A 21,310-nucleotide genomic window follows, 5' to 3' on the forward strand; every position below is an offset into this window, starting at 1 on the left:
AGTGTGATAGGCTGAGTGTTTGGTTGTGATTGTGTGTGATTGAACTGGGGGTGAGTGTGAGTGTGTGTAGTGTGAGGATGGCAGAGAGAGGTAGGGCGGAGGGGAGAGGAGTGGCAGGGAGAGGAGCATTGTAGAGGACAGGAGGACTGTGGGGTCCCCGTCAGGGAGTAAGTGGAGTGGGGAGAGGGAGAGCTAGAAGGGATGATGGGAGGGGAGATGCCCGAGAGCCCCAGAGACCAGGCACATCTAGAAGAGGGACAGAGGGTGCACATGGGGACAGAAGGGGGGAGGAGGGAGAGGATAGGGAGGAACCCACACCAGGGACATCACAGGGAGCAAGCCAGGTGTCCACGGAGGATGAGAGGATGAGATGTCCAAACTTCTCATTCAATGAAAATGTTGCCCTAGTCCAGGCCATCATGGACAATTACAGTGCCCTCTTTGGCCAGGAGAAGGGCAAAGGCAGTGCCAAAAGGCGTAAAACAGCATGGCTGGCGGTAGAGGATGCCGTTAACAGTGTGGCCCCGCAGAGGAGGACTGTTGAGGGCCTTAAAAAGCGGTGGAATGACTGCAAGAGGCGGGTGAAGGAAAAGATGGGGCAGGAAGCTATACACCAGAGGGGAACAGGCAGTGGTCCACCCCTGGACACAGAATATAACACCTGGCAGGAGATGATATGCAGGTCCCTGAGTATCACAGCAGTCCATGGACTTTCAGGGGCTCGTGACTCAGGGCTGCAATCACAGCACATCATGCTGGTGAGTAACATCCCACACACCAGTATTATATGTATTTGAGATATAACATCCTTTAATGTCACACATTCATGTACACAATGAGGAGCATGGTATTTGGCCTACTAACAAAAACATCTACAATTATATTTGACATTAATGCTACTTAACACAATGTAATTCATGATATGAGGTGGAATAGTGCAATACTAACATGTCTCAGAGTAACACAGGCCACAAGCCACATGTAGAGTTTTCAGTAAATGGACACTATAGTCATCACAATACTTTTAGCTCAAGAAAGCAGGTTTTGTGCCTACTTCAGGCTAAAGTAAATTGTGTGACCATAGTGTCACTTAAAGAACACATTTTTTCCATCATTGACATGTACACATAACTATTTTATGAAACACATACCTGTATAATGCTTATATTAAAATCCCTCATATCACAAATCACAATGTGCACATGCATGTTATAGAGTTTGACATGAGAATCAGTATAGGCCTTAGCATGTGTCAATGTACATTGTATGCCCACATGGACATATATATGACTGTACTAATCCCTCTCATCATTTGACTCCTCCACAGAACCTCCTGTCACAAGGATGCAAACAGGCATGCCGCCACCTCCACCACCACCACCAGTCACAGGCATGCAGCCACCACCACCAGTCACAAGCATGCAGCCACCACCACCAGTCTTCAGGCAACCACATGGACAGTATGCTCCCAGGCATGAGCAGGGTTGGATGGCTTCAGTTGAGGACTCGGAAGTGATGCCACCACCATTGACATATGACCCCTGGCAAGATTCCTGGCCAGAGGAATATTCTTCTTTTGGCTTTGAGGGGGAGCCAAGACAGGCACAAAGGGTCCATGTATTTACACCACCCCCCAACACAATCTCAGGGCAGTCATGGCTTTTACACACAGAGTATGTCACAAGAAGTGCCAACTGGACAGGCTGAGTTGTCACACACTGGTCATCAGTGGGACTATCAATCCACCCTGAGAGCTCCCCCATCCTCATCACTTGGGAGAGCTCCACCATCCTCATCACTTGGGAGAGCTCCACCATCCTCATCACTTGGGAGAGCTCCACCATCTGCATATGTAAATATAGCTGAAACTGTCCCACAAGCACCAGCAGATGCAGCTGACAATGTCCCACAAGCACCAGCAGATGCAGCTGAAACTGTCCCACAAGAACCAGCAGACGCAGCTGAAAATGTCCCACAAGCACCAGCAGATGCAGCTGAAACTGTCCACAAGAACCAGCAGATGCAGCTGAAACTGTCCAACAAGAACCAGTAGATGCAGCTGAACCTGCACCTCAAGCACCTAGAAGCCCTGCTGCTCAAGAGCCTGTGGATGCATTGTATTCTCCCCTGGGTGAGGAATACATTGCACTCCAGAGGAGGCTCATAACAAGTTCCGAGAGCAGACAAAGAGGCCAAGAGCGGTTCCACAGGAGCCAAGATAGGTTCTTCAGGAGCCAAGACAGGTTACACAAATGTAGCATAGAGCTGCAGAGGGACATGGCAGCATCATTAAGTGGAAGTGTTCAAAACCAGTCTCAGATGATGTGAATTCTGTCTGATATGCAGATGCAGATGGACAATAGATGGCGAGAACAAAATCAACTCTTTGGTGTGTTGGTTGAGCACTTTACACACCAGCAGGACACTGCCTCCAGCCTATCATCTGTGGCCAGCACACCAACAGAAACATCTGAATCCTCTGAAACCAGGAGAACAAGGAAATCCACTACAGTCACCTCAGCTCCCTCATCCAAGAAGCCTAAAAAGAAATAAATATTGTTATAGTTCATCATAATTCTTGTCCTCTGTTATTTACCATATAATTGTCATCCACATCCATGTGAGGTGTGTTTTAGTACAGTAATATTGTTAGAACATATAATAAGACCTGTGTGGAAATGTCCACAAAAAGGTAATATTATCATGTTTATGACATATTCATGTTCTATAAACCACATCACATAGTTGTGTATGAAGGGTACATATAGTAATATTCACTTATAAGATGTAAATCAAGGTTTCTCACATCCAATAGAAATTGACACATGGGCAGGGATAGGCACGAGCCAAGGCGGACATTTTCTAAAGTAAAGACCTTTAGTGAAGGACACCAAGGTACATTTACAATTAAAACTATTATTTTATAGTGCTAAATTTTATTATACTGATGCAGATACCACTGATCCTATAACCAGCCATTGTCTGGCTATACACATATGCCAGTGTCACTTCTGTGTCTTTGTATACAGCTGGGTGTTATTATACAGATGCAGATACACATCCAGTATTTCACTTAGGCTTTATTTATTCCATAACTTATCACCCAATATTGCTAGCAGTCTCTTGACAAGCCACTAATTTTATTCACACTAAATATTTTCCCTTTCCTATTATTTAATCAGAAAGAAAAGATATACTAAGGTTATGAATCACAACCTTACTATATATTTTCTTTCTATTTAAATACTACTTATAATAAACCTCAGGTGCTGGTTAAAGTGCTTTACCTTTGCATATAAAGCCCCAGGGACACAGTGGCAGCTTGCTTCTTGAATCTTCCCTCTCTCTCTGTCTCACTCAGAGTCATTTTCTGGTACTAAGCGGCATCATGTGGGAGTGGCCACAACCCTGCGAAACGTGGCGCTGCGTGTGTTAAGGAGGAGTCAGGACCAGTATTCATCTGTCTTACTCCTCCTTCCCCACAGCAAAATGGGCGGCGGACACTGCAAGGGCCAGTCACGGACACCTTGCCTATCCCTGCACATGGGTATACAGGGAGTGCAGAATTATTAGGCAAGTTGTATTTTTGAGAATTAATTTTATTATTGAACAACAACCATGTTCTCAATGAACCCAAAAAACTCAATAATATCAAAGCTGAATAGTTTTGGAAGTAGTTTTTAGTTTGTTTTTAGTTATAGCTATTTTAGGGGGATATCTGTGTGTGCAGGTGACTATTACTGTGCATAATTATTAGGCAACTTAACAAAAAACAAATATATACCCATTTCAATTATTTATTTTTACCAGTGAAACCAATATAACATCTCAACATTCACAAATATACATTTCTGACATTCAAAAACAAAACAAAAACAAATCAGTGACCAATATAGCCACCTTTCTTTGCAAGGACACTCAAAAGCCTGCCATCCATGGATTCTGTCAGTGTTTTGATCTGTTCACCATCAACATTGCGTGCAGCAGCAACCACAGCCTCCCAGACACTGTTCAGAGAGGTGTACTGTTTTCCCTCCTTGTAAATCTCACATTTGATGATGGACCACAGGTTCTCAAGGGGGTTCAGATCAGGTGAACAAGGAGGCCATGTCATTAGATTTTCTTCTTTTATACCCTTTCTTGCCAGCCACGCTGTGGAGTACTTGGACGCGTGTGATGGAGCATTGTCCTGCATGAAAATCATGTTTTTCTTGAAGGATGCAGACTTCTTCCTGTACCACTGCTTGAAGAAGGTGTCTTCCAGAAACTGGCAGTAGGACTGGGAGTTGAGCTTGACTCCATCCTCAACCCGAAAAGGCCCCACAAGCTCATCTTTGATGATACCAGCCCAAACCAGTACTCCACCTCCACCTTGCTGGCATCTGAGTCGGACTGGAGCTCTCTGCCCTTTACCAATCCAGCCACGGGCCCATCCATCTGGCCCATCAAGACTCACTCTCATTTCATCAGTCCATAAAACCTTAGAAAAATCAGTCTTGAGATATTTCTTGGCCCAGTCTTGACGTTTCAGCTTGTTTGTCTTGTTCAGTGGTGGTCGTCTTTCAGCCTTTCTTACCTTGGCCATGTCTCTGAGTATTGCACACCTTGTGCTTTTGGGCACTCCAGTGATGTTGCAGCTCTGAAATGTGGCCAAACTGGTGGCAAGTGGCATCTTGGCAGCTGCACGCTTGACTTTTCTCAGTTCATGGGCAGTTATTTTGCGCCTTGGTTTTTCCACACGCTTCTTGCGACCCTGTTGACTATTTTGAATGAAACGCTTGATTGTTCGATGATCACGCTTCAGAAGCTTTGCAATTTTAAGAGTGCTGCATCCCTCTGCAAGATATCTCACTATTTTTTACTTTTCTGAGCCTGTCAAGTCCTTCTTTTGACCCATTTTGCCAAAGGAAAGGAAGTTGCCTAATAATTATGCACACCTGATATAGGGTGTTGATGTCATTAGACCACACTCCTTCTCATTACAGAGATGCACATCACCTAATATGCTTAATTGGTAGTAGGCTTTCGAGCCTATACAGCTTGGAGTAAGACAACATGCATAAAGAGGATGATGTGGTCAAAATACTCATTTGCCTAATAATTCTGCACTCCCTGTATATATATATAAATAATAATGTATATACAGAAGGTGTGAACATAAGGTATAAACATCCATTTTCATTCTTCTTAATGATAGTCAATAAATCAGTGACCTAAACATGAATTAAACAAATTAGATATTTTCAGTAATTAGGGTGGTTAAGGGAAGGGGGGTGGGATGTAGTAGTTTTACTTACATGCAGTGGAAATCCGCAGTATGTAATTCTATGACCAGCTGCAGCAGGGGCAGCAGCAGGGGCAGCACCAGCAGCGTGAGGAGCAGGGACGGCTACAGCACTATGACCAGGGACCTCAGCAGCAACTATAGAATCAGCATGTATAGACAGAACAACAGGGGCTTGTAGGGCTTCCAGCACCCCTTGTGCCCCATGATGCACCCCTTGTGCCCCATGATGCTGCCTCTCTATGGAAAGCAGGGGAAACATGGTGGCTAATGAGGATGTGCATTGGCGGGTTTTTTAGGCTTCCTGTTGAGAGGTTGTGCTGTTTGTGATTGGTTTGACACACTTGCAGGGGCAGGACTAATAAATGCTTAGAAGTGGTTTAACTGTTTGAGATAAAGCGGCTGATATGTATGTGATTGAGCATGCGTTTGTTAGGCCTTCAAAGAGTTACGTTGGTTTTTAAGTCAGTGCAAGGGTTGCTGCGCCTGCAATTTGTGGCGAGATGAGAATGGAGTAGATTTTCTGAATTCTGCACGGTAAGTCCTTACGCTGTATATTGGATACCAAATTGCGCGTCTGTTCTATGGGTAAAAAAAATATGGACGAAGGGTGAAAAAAAATTGCGTAACTTGTATGCTACGCCGTATATGTAATACCAAAATTGTGCAAAATCTGGCGTCGCCGGCTTTTGCGGGCGACGCTCTATATGTAATGGAGGCCAAAGTCAAGAGAAAGTCAGTGAGAGATTATTATTTAGAAAAGAAAAATATTCATACAAAATCTGTAAAATGTAATAATTTTTTTATTTGTGAGGAGGGGATACATCATTGTATTATTCAAATGATAACTATGCAAAATAAATATCTATTTTATGTGTTAAATATTAATTCTATATAAAAAAAGGCCAAGTATGTTTGTCCGAAGCTGTCATGCGCAGTAGAGACTGCGCACGAGGACAAACACACCTGGCCTTCTAACGGTCTTCTGGCGTCGCGTGTAGTGGTTTGGGCGTGGTGTGGGCGTGGCCGGACGGGTCCAACGTGATGTGGGCGGGGCGTGACGCGGGCGGGGCCAGATGCCGGGTGAGTGCACTGCACACAGTGAGTGATTCATTGAGACAGAGAGCTCTAAAAAGAAGGGGATAAAGAGAGGGGGAGAGAGAGAGCACAAAAGAGAGGGGGAGAGCACAAAAGAGAGGGGGAGAGCACAAAAGAGAGGGGGGAGAGCACAAAAGAGAGGGGGAAGAGAGCACAAAAGAGAGGGGGAAGAGAGCACAAAAGAGAGGGGGAAGAGAGCACAAAAGAGAGGGGGGAAGAGAGCGCAAAAGAGAGGGGGGAAGAGAGCGCAAAAGAGAGGGGGGAAGAGAGCGCAAAAGAGAGGGGGAAAAGAGCACAAAAGAGAGGGGGGAAGAGAGCGCAAAAGAGAGGGGGGAAGAGAGCGCAAAAGAGAGGGGGGAAGAGAGCGCAAAAGAGAGGGGGAGAGAGCGCAAAAGAGAGGGGGAGAGAGCGCAAAAGAGAGGGGGGAGAGAGCGCAAAAGAGAGGGGGGAGAGACAGCAAAAGAGAGGGAGAGAGACAGCAAAAGAGAGGGAGAGAGACAGCAAAAGAGAGGGAGAGAGACAGCAAAAGAGAGGGGAGAGAGAGGGCAAAAGAGGTGGGAGAGAGAGAGCAAAAGAGAGGGAGAAAGACAACAAAAGAGGGAGAGAGACAGCAAAAAAGAGGGGGGGGGAGAGAGCAAAAGAGAGGGGGGGGAGAGAGAGAGCAAAAGAGAGGGGGAGAAAGAGAGAGCAAAAGAGAGTGGGAGAAAGAGAGAGCAAAAGAGAGGGGGGAGAGAGAGACCAAAAGAGAGGGGGGAGAGAGAGACCAAAAGAGAGGGATAGAGAGAGCAAAGGGTGGGACCGTTGATGGATGGCCCGTATACACAGGCTTTAGGACTAGTATATAATATAACAGAAAAAGAAAAAAAAAAGGGGGTTTAGTATCCCTTTAAGGTCATGAAGCCACGCCCCACCACACCCCCAGCCACGCCCAATTACAAATTGTCCAGGAATCAGCTGGGTAAAAGGTGGCAACCCTACGCATATGTAATCTTGCCCATGGTCCTGTAGAGACTGGTGCACCGTGCATCCATAGTTTATATAGTTCACAACATTCCCCTTAAGAATGTGAATGCCCAACCACTTATCCAGTTAGAAAGCGGCTTCATAGCCCCAGCATTGTGAAAACGATAGCGCTGTCTGATTACATTTTTTTTTAACTTTCATAATAATTTACCAACCTTACAGACATTTATAATTAATAATAAATTGCATGTCTGTCTTAAAGGCTGCGCGGCTAATAATACTTAAAAACAGCTACATGGGATGAATTGAAGTTATTTCCATCACTATGGCAACCGGCAGCATCTTCTCCACTCTGGTTCAGCTGCTCATCTCTATGCCCAGCACTTCCACTTGACCCGGAAGTGTTATTTTGTTTTCACTGTTTTGGCGCCGTGTCTGGGATGTTTTAGCGCTGAATTCCCGCGTTGCCGTAAGTAATGTTTGGTAGAAGGATGTAGTATGGTTTAACCCCATGGTGGACAGAATACTGCAGAATAATTTGTATTACTGCGGTGGAATTTGTTAGAAGCTAAAGTAATAAAGTTTGTCTGTCAGTATCCCGTGTAAAAGGTACAACGTACAGCGCGTTCACAGGAGAAATCAAAATGCAGCCTTAAACAAAACTGAAAATACTAGAGAATAAATCATATACGTAAACATAAGCGCTAGCACCACGTGCAGTAAGAATACTGCTGATTGACACTGCTAGATTATATGTAATTACCTTGTTCATATATTTTACAGACAGCTTTGGGCTCAAGTGTATGCCTTGTATAATCCATTTCAATGGCTTGTCATTTACTTCTTGCACTGATGATGTATTTACTAAATGCATTTATCTGGTAGTGAAAAAGACGAGACAACTTAAAGGGACATGATACAAATACATTTCAATTGATTAGTTTCCAATTTACTTATCAAATTTGCATTGTTCCCAATGTGGAAGAGATACCTGGGTAGATGTCTGGAGCAATAAATGTCAGAAAATGGTGCTGTCATCTAGTACTCTTGCAAAACTGCTGCCATATATAGTTCTCTATATGCACGCTCCTGAGCTTTACATCCCTTTTCAACAAGATACCAAGAGAACAAAGGCATTGTGATAATAGAATAGGTAAAGTCAATGTTTGGATCAGCACTCCAGGGTCATCCCCATCCAAATCGAAAGAAAAGTTTTGGGTTTTATGTCCCTTTAACCCCTTTGAACGGGGTTAAACATAGTTAATATACTGATATAAATCTGCAGCTGTAATATACTGGGCCATGTTGTTACACTACTGCGTGCATATAATTGTGTTTAACCCCTGCTGAGCCAGGACCTATTAAATGGACACAGCACCTGACTGGTTTTACTGACCACTCAGCTAAAATTAGGCCAAACTTAAATTGTTTCTATGATTGTTGCACAAATTCTCATTAAAGGGATAGAAAGGTAAAAAATTTAATGTGCATAGATTCTTGCAAAAATGCTTCTATTAAAGTTATTACTGGTTTTCAGTGGCATACACACATATCCATTGTTTGCCCGTGCACCAGTATACAAACACCATGCCTACTCAGAGAGTCAGCATTGACTTGTATGACTGTGACACAGATTATGTCTTTAGAAGCAATATACACCACTATCTGAGCAGGCATAGTGTGTGAATACTGGAGCACAGGCCTTCACAAGATATGTGCGTATGCAGTCTAATATGTGTATGTGAACCAAGCGCTAGAAACTAAGCCTTAAACTCACTACCATGAAGTCCCCTAGAAGGCTTCAGAAAGCATGTATAAACATATAAGGGAGGGACAGCTAAAAAGGCTAAGGTATCTAGATTAAAAAATACAATTTAATTTACAAATACAGTAAAACAGTCCAGTAAAAACAAATCACAATAAAATACAATACATTAAAACCTACAAGGATCCATGGTTAATCTATCAAAGTCGAGAATCTATGACAGTGTTGGCACAAAGTTGCACTGTTGTGACAGTGGTATCAGAGATTATACAATGATAGATATATATAAAAATGATGAAAATAATAATAACAATGAAGTCCCTAACGCATAGGATAGCTCCTATAATACTGCAATGATACAAAAATGTGGATCAGTAGTGGTTACAAACCACGTGAGTGGGTGGAGTCTATAAATAAACAGATGAAACAAACCAAGTGACAAATAGCAGAGGGTGTCGATGATGTGTATCAAACCTACTAGTGAACAAATAAACAGATACAATAAATGAATATAACAATAAAAATATAAATAAAACGATGAGAATAAGAAAAAATATATCAATATAAAAAAAATGTCAATGTCAAATAATGTCCCAAGAAATGTCCAATTCCTAACAGTCCATAGTGAGTAGTGTTGCCATCTTGGGAAAAGAAAAAACAAAAAAAATTACATCAAAGCACTGTAATCCAAAACGCAAATCCGGTGATTAGACTATCTTGAAAAAGGCCTATGATAAGGCCAAAACGCGTTGACATACTGGTGAGCTCATTTTTAATAGTAGCTAAGTGTACAAACTTGATTGCAGTATTGTATTTCTTTTTATTTCAGATTCAGGAAACTTCATTTTTCATCATTTTTTACATTCCTTTTTACTTAATTTTTTACTTCAATTTTATTACCTTCCACTTACTTTGTTCACCACTTATCTCCAAAAGGCTCCATCACTGGTTTTCAAATTTCTATTTGTCATTTTTTCACGTCGAAATTGCAATTTTTCTATTTTATTGTGCATTTGTTTTTCCGCACATCACCGGATTTGCGTTTTGGATTACAGTTGCTTTTATGTAATTTTTTATTTTGTTTTTTCTTTTCCCACGATGGCAACACTACTCACTATGGACTGTTAGGAATTGGACATTTCTTGGGACATTATTTGACATAGACATTTTTTTGATATTGATATATTTTTTCTTATTCTCATTGTTTTATTTATATTTTTATTGTTATATTCATTTATTGTATCTGTTTATTTGTTCACTAGTGGGTTTGATACACATCATCGACACCCTCTGCTATTTGCTACTTGGTTTGTTTCATCTGTTTATAGACGCCACCCACTCACGTGGTTTGTAACCACTACTGATCCACATTTTTGTATCATTGCAGTATTATAGGAGCTATCCTATGCGTTAGGGACTTCATTGTTATTATTATTATTTTCTTAATTTTTATATCTATCTGTCATTGTATAATCTCCAACACTGTCATAGATTCTCGACTTTGATAGATTAACCATGGATCCTTGTAGGTTTTATTGTGATTTGTTTTTACCGGACTGTTTTACCGTATTTGTAAATTAAATTGTATTTTTTAATCTAGATAACTTAGCCTTTTTAGCGCTCCCTCCCTTATATGTTTATATGTGCGTATGCCTCAGAAAAACAGTAATTACTTTTACTAGAAGCATTTTTGCTGATGAAAGTATATTGCAAAAATGTTTTTAATGCAAATTGAAATGCACGCATGCACATTACATTTTTATCTTTCTATTCTGTTGATTATCCAAAGCATACATCATTTTAATAATTTAAGTAACATTTATAAATAACAGATGTTCTAATATTGCAAAGTATTACACTGCTCCCAAACCAGCTACTTCATAATGCTACCTGGCTGGCAAAGTTTTTTTTTATGGAGAGCACTGAGTGGCATATTTGTGTAGTCTCCAATCACCAGCTAACTCCCAGTGATGCTTATTCCTACACTTTTCAACAGATGAAACTAAGAGAATGTAGTTAAAGGGCCATTACAAGTAACAACCCTTTAATGCTATTTATTTAACCCCTGCAAGTGGGGTTAAACCTATAGCAGAAATTCTGCTGATCCCAAGCGGAAACTGCTGCTGATCTAATCAGTAGCGCTAGTCATGCAACTAGTGTGATTGAATCAGCTGAAGTTTCTGCTCTGTACCAGCAGTGCTCTGTGGGACCTGAGTGGTATTTCTACTTTTGTGTTTAACCCATTTGTAGGAGTTAAACACTTAGCATTAAAGGGGTGATAGTAAAAAAAAAAAAAAAAAAAGAATGCTCTAACGATTTAGAGCATGCCATTTTTCGACTATGATGGTCCCTTTGATTAAATTGCAGTGTATTTTTGGGGAGTGCAGCGTTGAATATAAATACCATATAGATATGTGTATAGGTCACACAGTCCTGGGCTTCAAATGGACATAAAGGGTCAATAAGAACATGTTCTGATTTTGTAGATAATTTCCTGCTCTATTGCATGAACAGAACATTATGTTCAAAGAGATATGAAACCCAAAATGTTTCTTTTGAGATTCAGAGCATAACATTTTTAAAACGTTTCCAGTTTTCTTCTAATATGAAATTTGCTTTGTTCCCATGGTAATTCTTTGTAGAAAAGATACTTTGGTAGGTGTTTGGAGAACTACATGGCAGGAAATAGTTCAAAACTGCTGCTATATAGTACTTCAGACACATGCACACCCCTGAGTTTATGCCAAGAGAACAAAGAAAATTTGATAATAGAAGTAAATTAGCTGTTTAAAATGTTGTGCTCTTTCTGAATAATGAAAGTAAAAATTGGGTTTAAAGGGATAGTAAACACCAAAAATGTTATTGTTTAAAGGGACACTAAACCCAAATGGTTTATTTCATGATTCAAATAGAGCATGCAATTTTAAGCAACTTTCTAATTTACTCCTATTATCAATTTTTCTTTGTTCTCTTGCTATCTTTATTTATGAAGCAGGAATGTGATGCAAAGGAGCCGACCCATTTTTGGTTGAGAACCTGGGTTATGCTTGTTTATTGGTGGGTAAATGTAAGCCTCCAATAATTATCCATGGTGCTGAACCTAGAATGGGCTGGCTGCTATTATTTACATTCTTGCTTTTAAAATACAGATAGCAAGAGAACAAAGAAAAATTGATAATAGGAGTAAATTAGAAAATTGCTTAAAATGTCATGCTCTATCTGAATCATGAAATAAAAAAAATAGGTTCAGTGTCCCTTTAAAGTGAATGCTGCTGTCAAGATTAAAAGGTAATTTTTTTTTTTTTTTTTTTTTTAATTATATAGCTAATTAATTTATTTATTTACGATTCCTCAGTTTTGCATAACCAACGCTGTTATAGAAATATACTTTATACCTCTGTATTTACCTTGTATCTAAGCTTCTGCTGACTCTATATGAAACACATGAACTAACACCCTCTAGCTGTAAAAAAACTGTCAAATGCATTTAGATAAGAGACAGTCTTCACGGGTTTAGCTTTCAACTAAGAATAACAAGGGAACAAAGCAAATTTGATTATAAAAGTAAATTAGAAAGTTGTTTGAAATGACATGCCCTATCTGAATCATGACAGTTTAATTTGGACTTTACTATCCCTTTAATGTCACTTTAACCCCGACAAAGGGATTACATTTAGCAACAAAGTTTTTTTTTTTTTTTTTTTTTTTTTTTTTTTTATATAACGGACTTCCATCACCTTGTGCAGCTTTTGCATGATCTGGCATATTAACAGTTAAAGCTGGTTGTCTTAATAATTGTATCCCTTTAATGACCAATGACAGAATTATTTTGTCATGGAAAAATTGAGCAAACTGGAGCTGTGTCCTTATAGGGACATGAAACCCAAAACATTTATTTTATGATTCAGATAGAGCACACCATTTTAAACAACTTTCCAATTTATTATTATCTAATTTGCTTCATTCTCTTGGTGTCCTTTTTTAAAAGGATACCTAGGTAGGCTCAGAAGCTGGATACTAGCTTCTGATTGGTGGCTGCACATATATGCCTCTTGTCATTAGTTTATCAATGTTTTCAGCTAATGCCCAGTAATGCATTGCTGCATCATCAATAAAGGATACCAAGAGAGTGAAGCACAATTGATAATAGAAGTAAATTGGAAAGTTGTATAAATCAGGAAATATTTTTTTTGTTTCATGTTTTTTTAAGGGGGTATTGTTTGGCTTCAGTATTCAAAGGGAGTAAACATAACTTTCATTTTAACATTTCCTGTGTAATATAATAAGTCTTCTTCTTCCCCTTGAACAGGTTTGTCATAATGCAGGCATTTTTGAAAGGGGGGACGTCTATCAGCACCAAGCCTGTTAAAGATAAAGCATCTGTATCAGGAACAGGCAGTGCAGCGGACAGCAAGAAGCAGAAACTCATCCCATGGGTTGAGAAATAGTAATAATCACTTTATATATTTTCAATGTATGAAAGGAACATTTTAGCTTTTAGTATTTTGGATTTTTTTCTTAATTTAAATAAAATAAAATATGAGTGTGGCACATGCCTCCGGTGTTGTTGATTTCAGAACAAATACAGTCGCTCTCGGGTGTGTAATCTTAGACCACAAAATTTATTGATAAAGTGTATACACCATTCAACAACTTTGTATGTGCTGAAATCATCACTGGTAACAAGCACAAGGTACTGATTTGGGGATTAAAAAACATTAACGGTCTTTATAGTTTGAAAATGACGTGTTCTAAATAGTGTGTACTTTTAAGACTAGTGACCCTTTAATGCTGTGTGTTTAACCTGCAAAACACTGCTGGTCCCGAGCGTAAACGTCTGATTTAATACGCAGTGCTAGTAACACAACTCAGCTCAGCTGTGCGACTAGTGCTGCTGATTAGATTAGCAATACTATCGGCTCTGGACCAATAGTGCTCTGTGGGTCCCAAGACTTACTTCTACTATGTGTTTAATCCCTTTTTTGGAGTTAAAAACGTTGCATAAAAGGCTTACTAGTCTTAAAATTGCATTCTCTAACGAATTAGAGCATGTCATTTTTTGACTGTAAATGCCATAATAGTTGAAAAACTGCCTTACAGTATACAGAGGCTATAGAGCTGGGTATATGTATTTTCTTTATTTATAAGGTAGAACTTTACATTTCACAAAACATTCCTAGGCACTTGAATGTGTATTACCTATATTTGCATACTGCTGTGCTGCTCATTTTCTTGTATTGTTTTAGTTGATTGAAGCCTACCATCTTGCCACACATGCCTTTATTGGTGGCGCTTCATCTGACAAGTTAAACAAAATTAGACATTGGGGCAAGATTACATATGCGGCGTCGCCTGCAACGCTGGTTTTTACGCGGTTTTAGTATCACATATAGAGGGCTGCATATAAATGCGGCGCATATATTTCAGCCGTCGCCCGCAATTTTTACTCACATAAGCTAACATAGAACCACGTTGCAAATCGGTATCACATATTCAGCACAAGGACTTACGCGGCGAAAATTGAGAAATTTTACTCCATTTTCACCTCGCCACACATAGGCAGGCGCAGCAAGACTTGAGTTGAGTATGTGAGCACCGTAACTCCCTGAAAATATTAACTAACGCATGTGCAATATCTATCTACCTATCAACCGCCAACCCCCACCGCAATAACTAATAAACTATATTAACCCCTAATTCACCAACCCCCACATTGCAAAACATCTAACGTATTAACCCCTAAACCGCCATCACCCTACAACGCAATATACCTTAATAAACTATTAACCCCCTAATTTGCCAGTCACCCATATCGCAAAGTACCTATTAAAACTATTAACCCCTAAACCGCCATCCCCCACCAACACAATAAACTTAACCTATTAACCCACATTGCAACAAACCTAATAAATCTATAAACCCCTAATCCGCCAAACCCCCTCAACGCAAACTAATTAATTTACTAATCCCCCTAACCTAACACCCCCTAATTTAACCCCAATTACCTAAATTAAAAAATACTAAGTTACAAACAATGGCGGATTAGGGGTTAATAGATTTATTAGGTAGTTTGCGATGTTGGGGTTGGCGGATTTAGGGGTTAATACTTATTAGGTAGATTGCGATGTGGGTGAATAGTTAAATTAGGCATATTGCGTTGTGGGGGGTTGTTGGTTTAGGGGTTAATACTTTTATTATTAGTTCTGATGTGGGTTTGATGGAGGATATAGGGGTTTTACGTGTCAGGTTTATTTTTGGGAGGCGGGTTAGACTTTTACGGGAGATTTGAAAAAGTCACTCCAGAAATTTGTATTTACGCACATTTCTGGACATCGCTAGTTTATCTGACTTACGGCACTTTATAAACTGCCGGCGGGGTTTATGTGATACCCCGATGTGCTAGGTGAAATTACAAGCGGCGCAGGTTTCAGCAGTTGCGCTGAAGCTTGTGCCGCATATGTAATATCACCCTAGAAATATAAACAAACTGGGGAAATCAATTATTTAATTGGAGACATTACTGCAAGGGATATTAATAGAACCAACTTTTTGATATTCAAAACATAGTAGGAGGGTCATTAGTTTAGAGGTTTTCATAAACTTATAGGGATATAAAACACCAAATTTTTCTTTCATGATTCAGATAGCGCATGCAATTTTAAACAAATTTCCAATTTACTTATTTTATTTTTTTTTATTTTTTTTTTTTTAAATCTAGTTAGCTTCATTCTCTTGGAATCCTTTGTTGAAAAGCATACATAGGTAGGCTCAGAAGCAGCAATGCACAACTGGGAGCTGGCTTTTGATTGATGACTGCGCATGTATATCTCTTCTCATTGGCTCACCCAGTGTGCTCAGCTAGCTCTTTGTAATGCATTTCTGCTCCCATGAGAATGAAGCAAATTTTATAGAAGTAAATTGAAAGACTGTTTAAAATTGGATGCTCTATCTGATGCATGAAAAAAACATTTAAATAAAATTAGAATTCAGTTGAAAACTTATTTGAGTTAGAATCATGTTTTATTGGTATAATAAATTAAATATTTTTATTGCATTACATATGTTCATTATTTATTATTCTTTTATAGCCGTCCCAAATGTGTGGATGAAGTAGCTTTTCAAGAAGAAGTGGTTGCAGTGTTGAAAAAGTCATTGCAAGGAGCAGATGTAAGTAAAAAAATAATTGGATTGTCAGAATGAGTGACACACAAATCTGGACTTTATTTAGTGACTAGAGTTTTATTTTTTTGATATGAGTACATATATAGCTTATCTAAGATATGTATTTAGTATGGTCCAGTACCTTGACACGTTACCTTATTTCATAGTGCTGTGTAATATGCTACCATAAATTAATGATGATAATAAATATATACATTATAAGTGGATTTTAAAAAGCAAGAAAACAAAAACACAATTAGCTCTGATGGTCTTACCTCAATGCCTCTCCAATACCATATAATTTATAAAAGTTAATATTAATTTAAATTATATTTTGATTAATAGAATTTCTAAGTAAAAAAATAAATTTTACTAGCCTTGGAAATGTAAAAAGAATTCAACCTTTTCACCAGAGTAGCCACATCAGTATACAGTACTGTGCAAAAGTTTTAGGCATGTGTGAAAAAATGTAAAGTAAGAACGCTTTTAAAAACAGAAATGTTAATAGTTTATTTTTAACAATTGACAAACTGCTAAGTGAACAGAAGAAAAATCTAAATAAAATCAATATTTGGTGTGACCACTTCTTGCCTTCAAAACCGCATCATTTCTTCTTGCTACACTTGTACACGTTTTTTTAGGGAACTAGGCAGGTAGGCTGTTTCAAACGTCTTGGAGACCTAACAACAGTTCTGTGGATTTAGGCAGCCTTGGTTGCTTCTGTCTCTTCAGGTAATCCCAGACAGACTCAAAGGTTGTCATACCAACGCTTCCAGGACACCTTGTTTTTTAAGCCAAAGATAGTTCTTAATGAGTTGGGCTATATGCTTGGGATCAGTGTCAGCCCATTTTAGTACAGCAGGAGATACAGTAAGTCAATTGAGATTTCAGGTCATTGATCACATCCCCAAATAAAGAAGAGGAGAGGATAGGGAATTAATGTTAAAAAAGAAGTGTGGTGCATTCAGCATCTACGGACTCTATATCCAATAGGTCTAAACAAAGATTATAGCTGTTATAAAGAAATATGAAGAATCAGTAGAGGTCAAGGTTAAAAAAAAAAAAAAAGAAGACGGAAGACGTAAAGGCCAAGAAAACTTTCAAAATCTGATGAGAAGTTTCTTAGAGTTTCTTCTTAAGGGACCGGAAGAAGTCCAGCAAGGACCAGGCTCAGCATCTGGCAGCTTCATTGGGATGCCAAGTTGACCCTTCTACAGTCTGAAGAAGCTTGATCAGGAGTGGTCTTTGTGGAAGAGTAGCAGTCAAGAAACAATGTTTTCCGCAGGAGAACACAGTGAAAAGGCTAAGATATGCTAAATCTCATAAAGATTGCAATGAAAATCAGTGGAGTATTATGGAGTGACAAATTCAAGTTTGAAAATTTTGGTCCAATCATTGACAATATGCAAGAAGAGTTAGAGAGAGATGGAAGAATGAGCGCTTGCAGCCTTCAGTGGGACTGCATTTCTGCCAGTGGTGTTGGCGATATTATCCAAATTAATGGAATCATGAATGCTGAAAAGTACAGACAAGTTTTAATTCTTAATGACATTCCTTCTGGAAAGCGCCTGATTGGGAATGGTTTTATTTTTCAGCATGATAACGATCCCAAGCACACTGCTAATACAGTGAAATCAGTGTTTTAAACAGCTGATAAAACACTGACAGTCATGGACTGGCCTTCAGAGTCCAGACCTGAATATTATTAAGACTGTATGGGATCACTTGGAATAGAGAGAAAAATAAGACAACCTAAATCTAAAGAAGAACTCTGGGAAGTGCTGATAGAAGCCTGGTATGATATACCAGAAGATTACTTCAGAAAACTTCAGGGCAGTTTCCCCATAAGAGTTCAAGATGTGCATAGTGCCAAGGGAGGTCACAATAAATACAGACTTTTGCCTGAAGAAGTCATTTTGTTCTGATTTTTTTTTATATATTTTTTCTGTTTGTATCTTAATAAAGAGACCGAAAAATCAATATATTTATGTGTGTGTGTGTGTGTGTATATATATATATATATATATATATATATATATATATATATATATATATGTATATGTGTGTGTGTGTGTATGTTTGTTTATACAATAACTTTTCATGGTAAGTAAATCACTTCAAAGGTATTTTATTAGCATGAAAATTAAAGGTTGTCTTTAAGCGCTTTAAGTTGAATCTCACAGAAAACATGTCTGTACAGATGGATCTTAAAGGGTATGAAATCCATAATTTTTAATTCATGAATTGTATTAACTGCTGAATGCGGGAGTGATGTAGCCATTTGCGGCATTTGGCTATTTTATTCTTGTGCAAGTTTATTCTTGTGAAAGTGCAACACACTAAGATCTGTGCAAATCCAGATCTTAGTGTGTTGCACCTTCACAAGAAGAAATCCTGCTCCAGAAAAAGCTGAATGCAGTGTGCGGCCGTCTTCTTCCTCATTCGGCAGTTAACGAAACTGCCTAATGCACACTTCTAATTCACTTAAAGCATGCAATTTCAAGCAACTTAACAATTTGCTTCTATTATCTAATTTGATTTGTTCTCTTGGTATCCTTTGTTGAAAAGCATACATAGGTGGTCTCTAGAGCACCATTGGGCTACTGTAAACCAGCTGGTTATTGGTGACTGCAAAAAACTAAATTTATGCTTACCTGATAGATTTATTTCTTTCTTGACACAATGAGTCCACGGATCATCTAATTACTATTGGGAATATCACTCCTGCCCAGCAGGAGGCGGCAAAGAGCACCACAGCAAAGCTGTATCAGGTAAGCATAAATTTTTTTCTTTCTAATGACACGGTGAGTCCACGGATCATCTAATTACTATTGGGAATCAATACCCAAGCTAGAGGACACAGATGATACGGGAGGGACAAGACAGGGAACGGAAGGCACCACTGCGTGAAGAACATTTCTCCCAAAAGAAGCCTCAGCCGAGGCAAAAGTGTCAAATTTATAGAATTTTGAAAAAAGTGTGAAGAGAGGACCAAGTTGCAGCCTTGCAAATCTGTTCCACACATGCTTCATTTTTGAATGCCCAGGAAGAGGAAACAGCCCTCGTAGAATGAGCCGTAAATCTCTCAAGAGGCTGCTGTCCAGCAGTTTCATAGGCAAACACAGAGAAGTAGCTGTAGCTTTCCGCCCCTTACGTTTCCCAGAGAATACCACAAACAGAGCAGAAGACTGACGAAATTCCTTAGTCGCCTACAAATAGAATTTTAATGTCCAGATTGTGCAGAAGTCGTTCCTTCTGAGAAGAAGTATTAGGACACAAGGAAGGAACAACAATCTCCTGATTAATGTTCCTATCAGAAACAACCTTAGGGAGAAACCCTTACTTGGTACGCAAAACTACCTTTTCCGAATGAAAAATAAAGTAAGGAGACTCATACTGTAATGCCGAGAGCTCTGACACTCTACGAGCAGATGAAATAGCAACAAGAAACAAAACTTTCCAAGATAACAAGATAACAACTTAATAAGGCACCACTGCAATGCCCCACAATTGGAGCACCGCCAACAGGGACCCCAGAACCTTTAAGAAAATTCTGGGAGCTGTGGCAAGGCCGAATGGAAGAGCCACAAACTGGAAATGTTTGCCTAGAAATGCAAACCTTAGAAACTTGTGATGGTCCCTGTGTATGGGAACATGCAGGTACGTGTCCTTTAAATCCACCGTTGTCATAAATTGACCCTCTTGGACCAAAGGAAGAATGGAACAAATAGTTTCCATCTTGAAGGATGGCACTCTGAGTCTAAACAAATTCCTCAGAGATCTAAAATTGGTCTGAAGCTTCCCTCCTTTTTGGGGTCCACAAACAGATTGGAATAGAACCACAGACCTCGTTCCTGTATTGGAACAGGAACTCACTCCCAGGTCGGAGAGGTCTTGAACACAGTGTAAGAACGCCTCTCTTTTTGTCAGGTTTGCAGATAATCTTGAAAGCAGAAACCTGCCCCTGGGAGGAAAGGTCTTGAACTCTAGTTTGTATCCCTGGGACACGATATCCACCGCCCAGGGATCCTGAACATCTCGAACCCAAGCCTGAGCAAAGAATGAAAGTCTGCCCCCCACAAGATCTGGTCCCGGGTCAGGGGCAGACCCTTCATGCTGATTTTCCTTCAATAGCTGGCTTTTTGGATTGTTTTCCCTTGTTCTAAGACTGATTGGGCCTCCAGGAAGGCTTAGACTGCTCCTGCTTGGAGGAGGAAGTGGAAGAATTTTCCCTTGAAATTTCGAAAGGAACGAAAATTACTCTGACGTCCCTTTTGTTTATTTCTCTTATCCTGAGGGAGGAAATGTCCCTTTCCTCCTGTAATGTCAGAAATTATTTCCGACAAACCCGGCCCAAACAAAGTCTTTCCTTTGCAAGGAATAGCCAAAAGTTTAGACTTGACACATCCGCAGACCAAGATTTTAACCATAAAGCTCTGCGGGCCAGTACGGCAAAACCAGAAATCTTAGCTCCCAGCTTAATAACCTGAAGGGAAGCATCCGTGATAAAGGAGTTGGCCAACTTAAGGGCCTTTATCCTATCCTGGATTTCTTCGAGAAGAGTGTCTGTCCGATTCAGACAATGCATCAAACCAGTATGCTGCCGCACTAGTGACCGTAGCAATACAAGCCGCGGGTTGCCTTTGTAAACCCTGGTGTACATACATTTTCTTGAGTAACCCCTCTAACTTCTTATCCGTAGGATCCTTAAAGGAACAACTATCCTCTATAGGAATAGTAGTTCTCTTGGCTAGCATGGAAATTGCGTCTTCCACCTTGGGTACCGTCTGCCAAGATTCCTTGATAGAATCTGCTATAGGAAACATCTTTTTAAATATAGGGGATGGAGAAAGAGGGATACCCGGTCTCTCCCATTCCTTAGCAATAATCTCAGTAGCTCGATCTGGTACAGGAAAAACGTCCACCATGGAAGGTACATCAAAATATTTAGCTTACTGGATTTTTTAGGATTGACAACGACCGTGGTGTCGCTGTCATCCAGTGTAGCTAAAACCCCCTTGAGTAACAGACGGAGGTGT

At 39.7% G+C, this 21,310-nt stretch overlaps 1 protein-coding gene across 2 annotated transcripts in view; it reads left to right on the forward strand.

Moving 5' to 3' along the window:
- Positions 1-7,741: 7,741 nt before the first annotated feature.
- The window catches only part of RFC4 (replication factor C subunit 4), a 271,306-nt gene continuing 257,737 nt past the window's right edge, over positions 7,742-21,310 (forward strand). The window contains exons 1-3 of one of the 2 annotated variants that reach the window (XM_053710182.1): positions 7,742-7,814; positions 13,420-13,557; positions 16,199-16,277. In XM_053710182.1, coding sequence (XP_053566157.1) covers positions 13,430-13,557; positions 16,199-16,277 — 207 coding nt within the window. In that variant the 5' untranslated portion in view covers positions 7,742-7,814; positions 13,420-13,429. Of the gene's footprint in view, positions 7,815-13,419; positions 13,558-16,198; positions 16,278-21,310 lie in introns of those variants that run through there. The other variant, XM_053710183.1, reaches the window with a different exon arrangement.

The sequence above is a fragment of the Bombina bombina genome, chromosome 4 (assembly GCF_027579735.1).
Source record: "Bombina bombina isolate aBomBom1 chromosome 4, aBomBom1.pri, whole genome shotgun sequence".
NCBI lineage: Eukaryota > Metazoa > Chordata > Amphibia > Anura > Bombinatoridae > Bombina > Bombina bombina.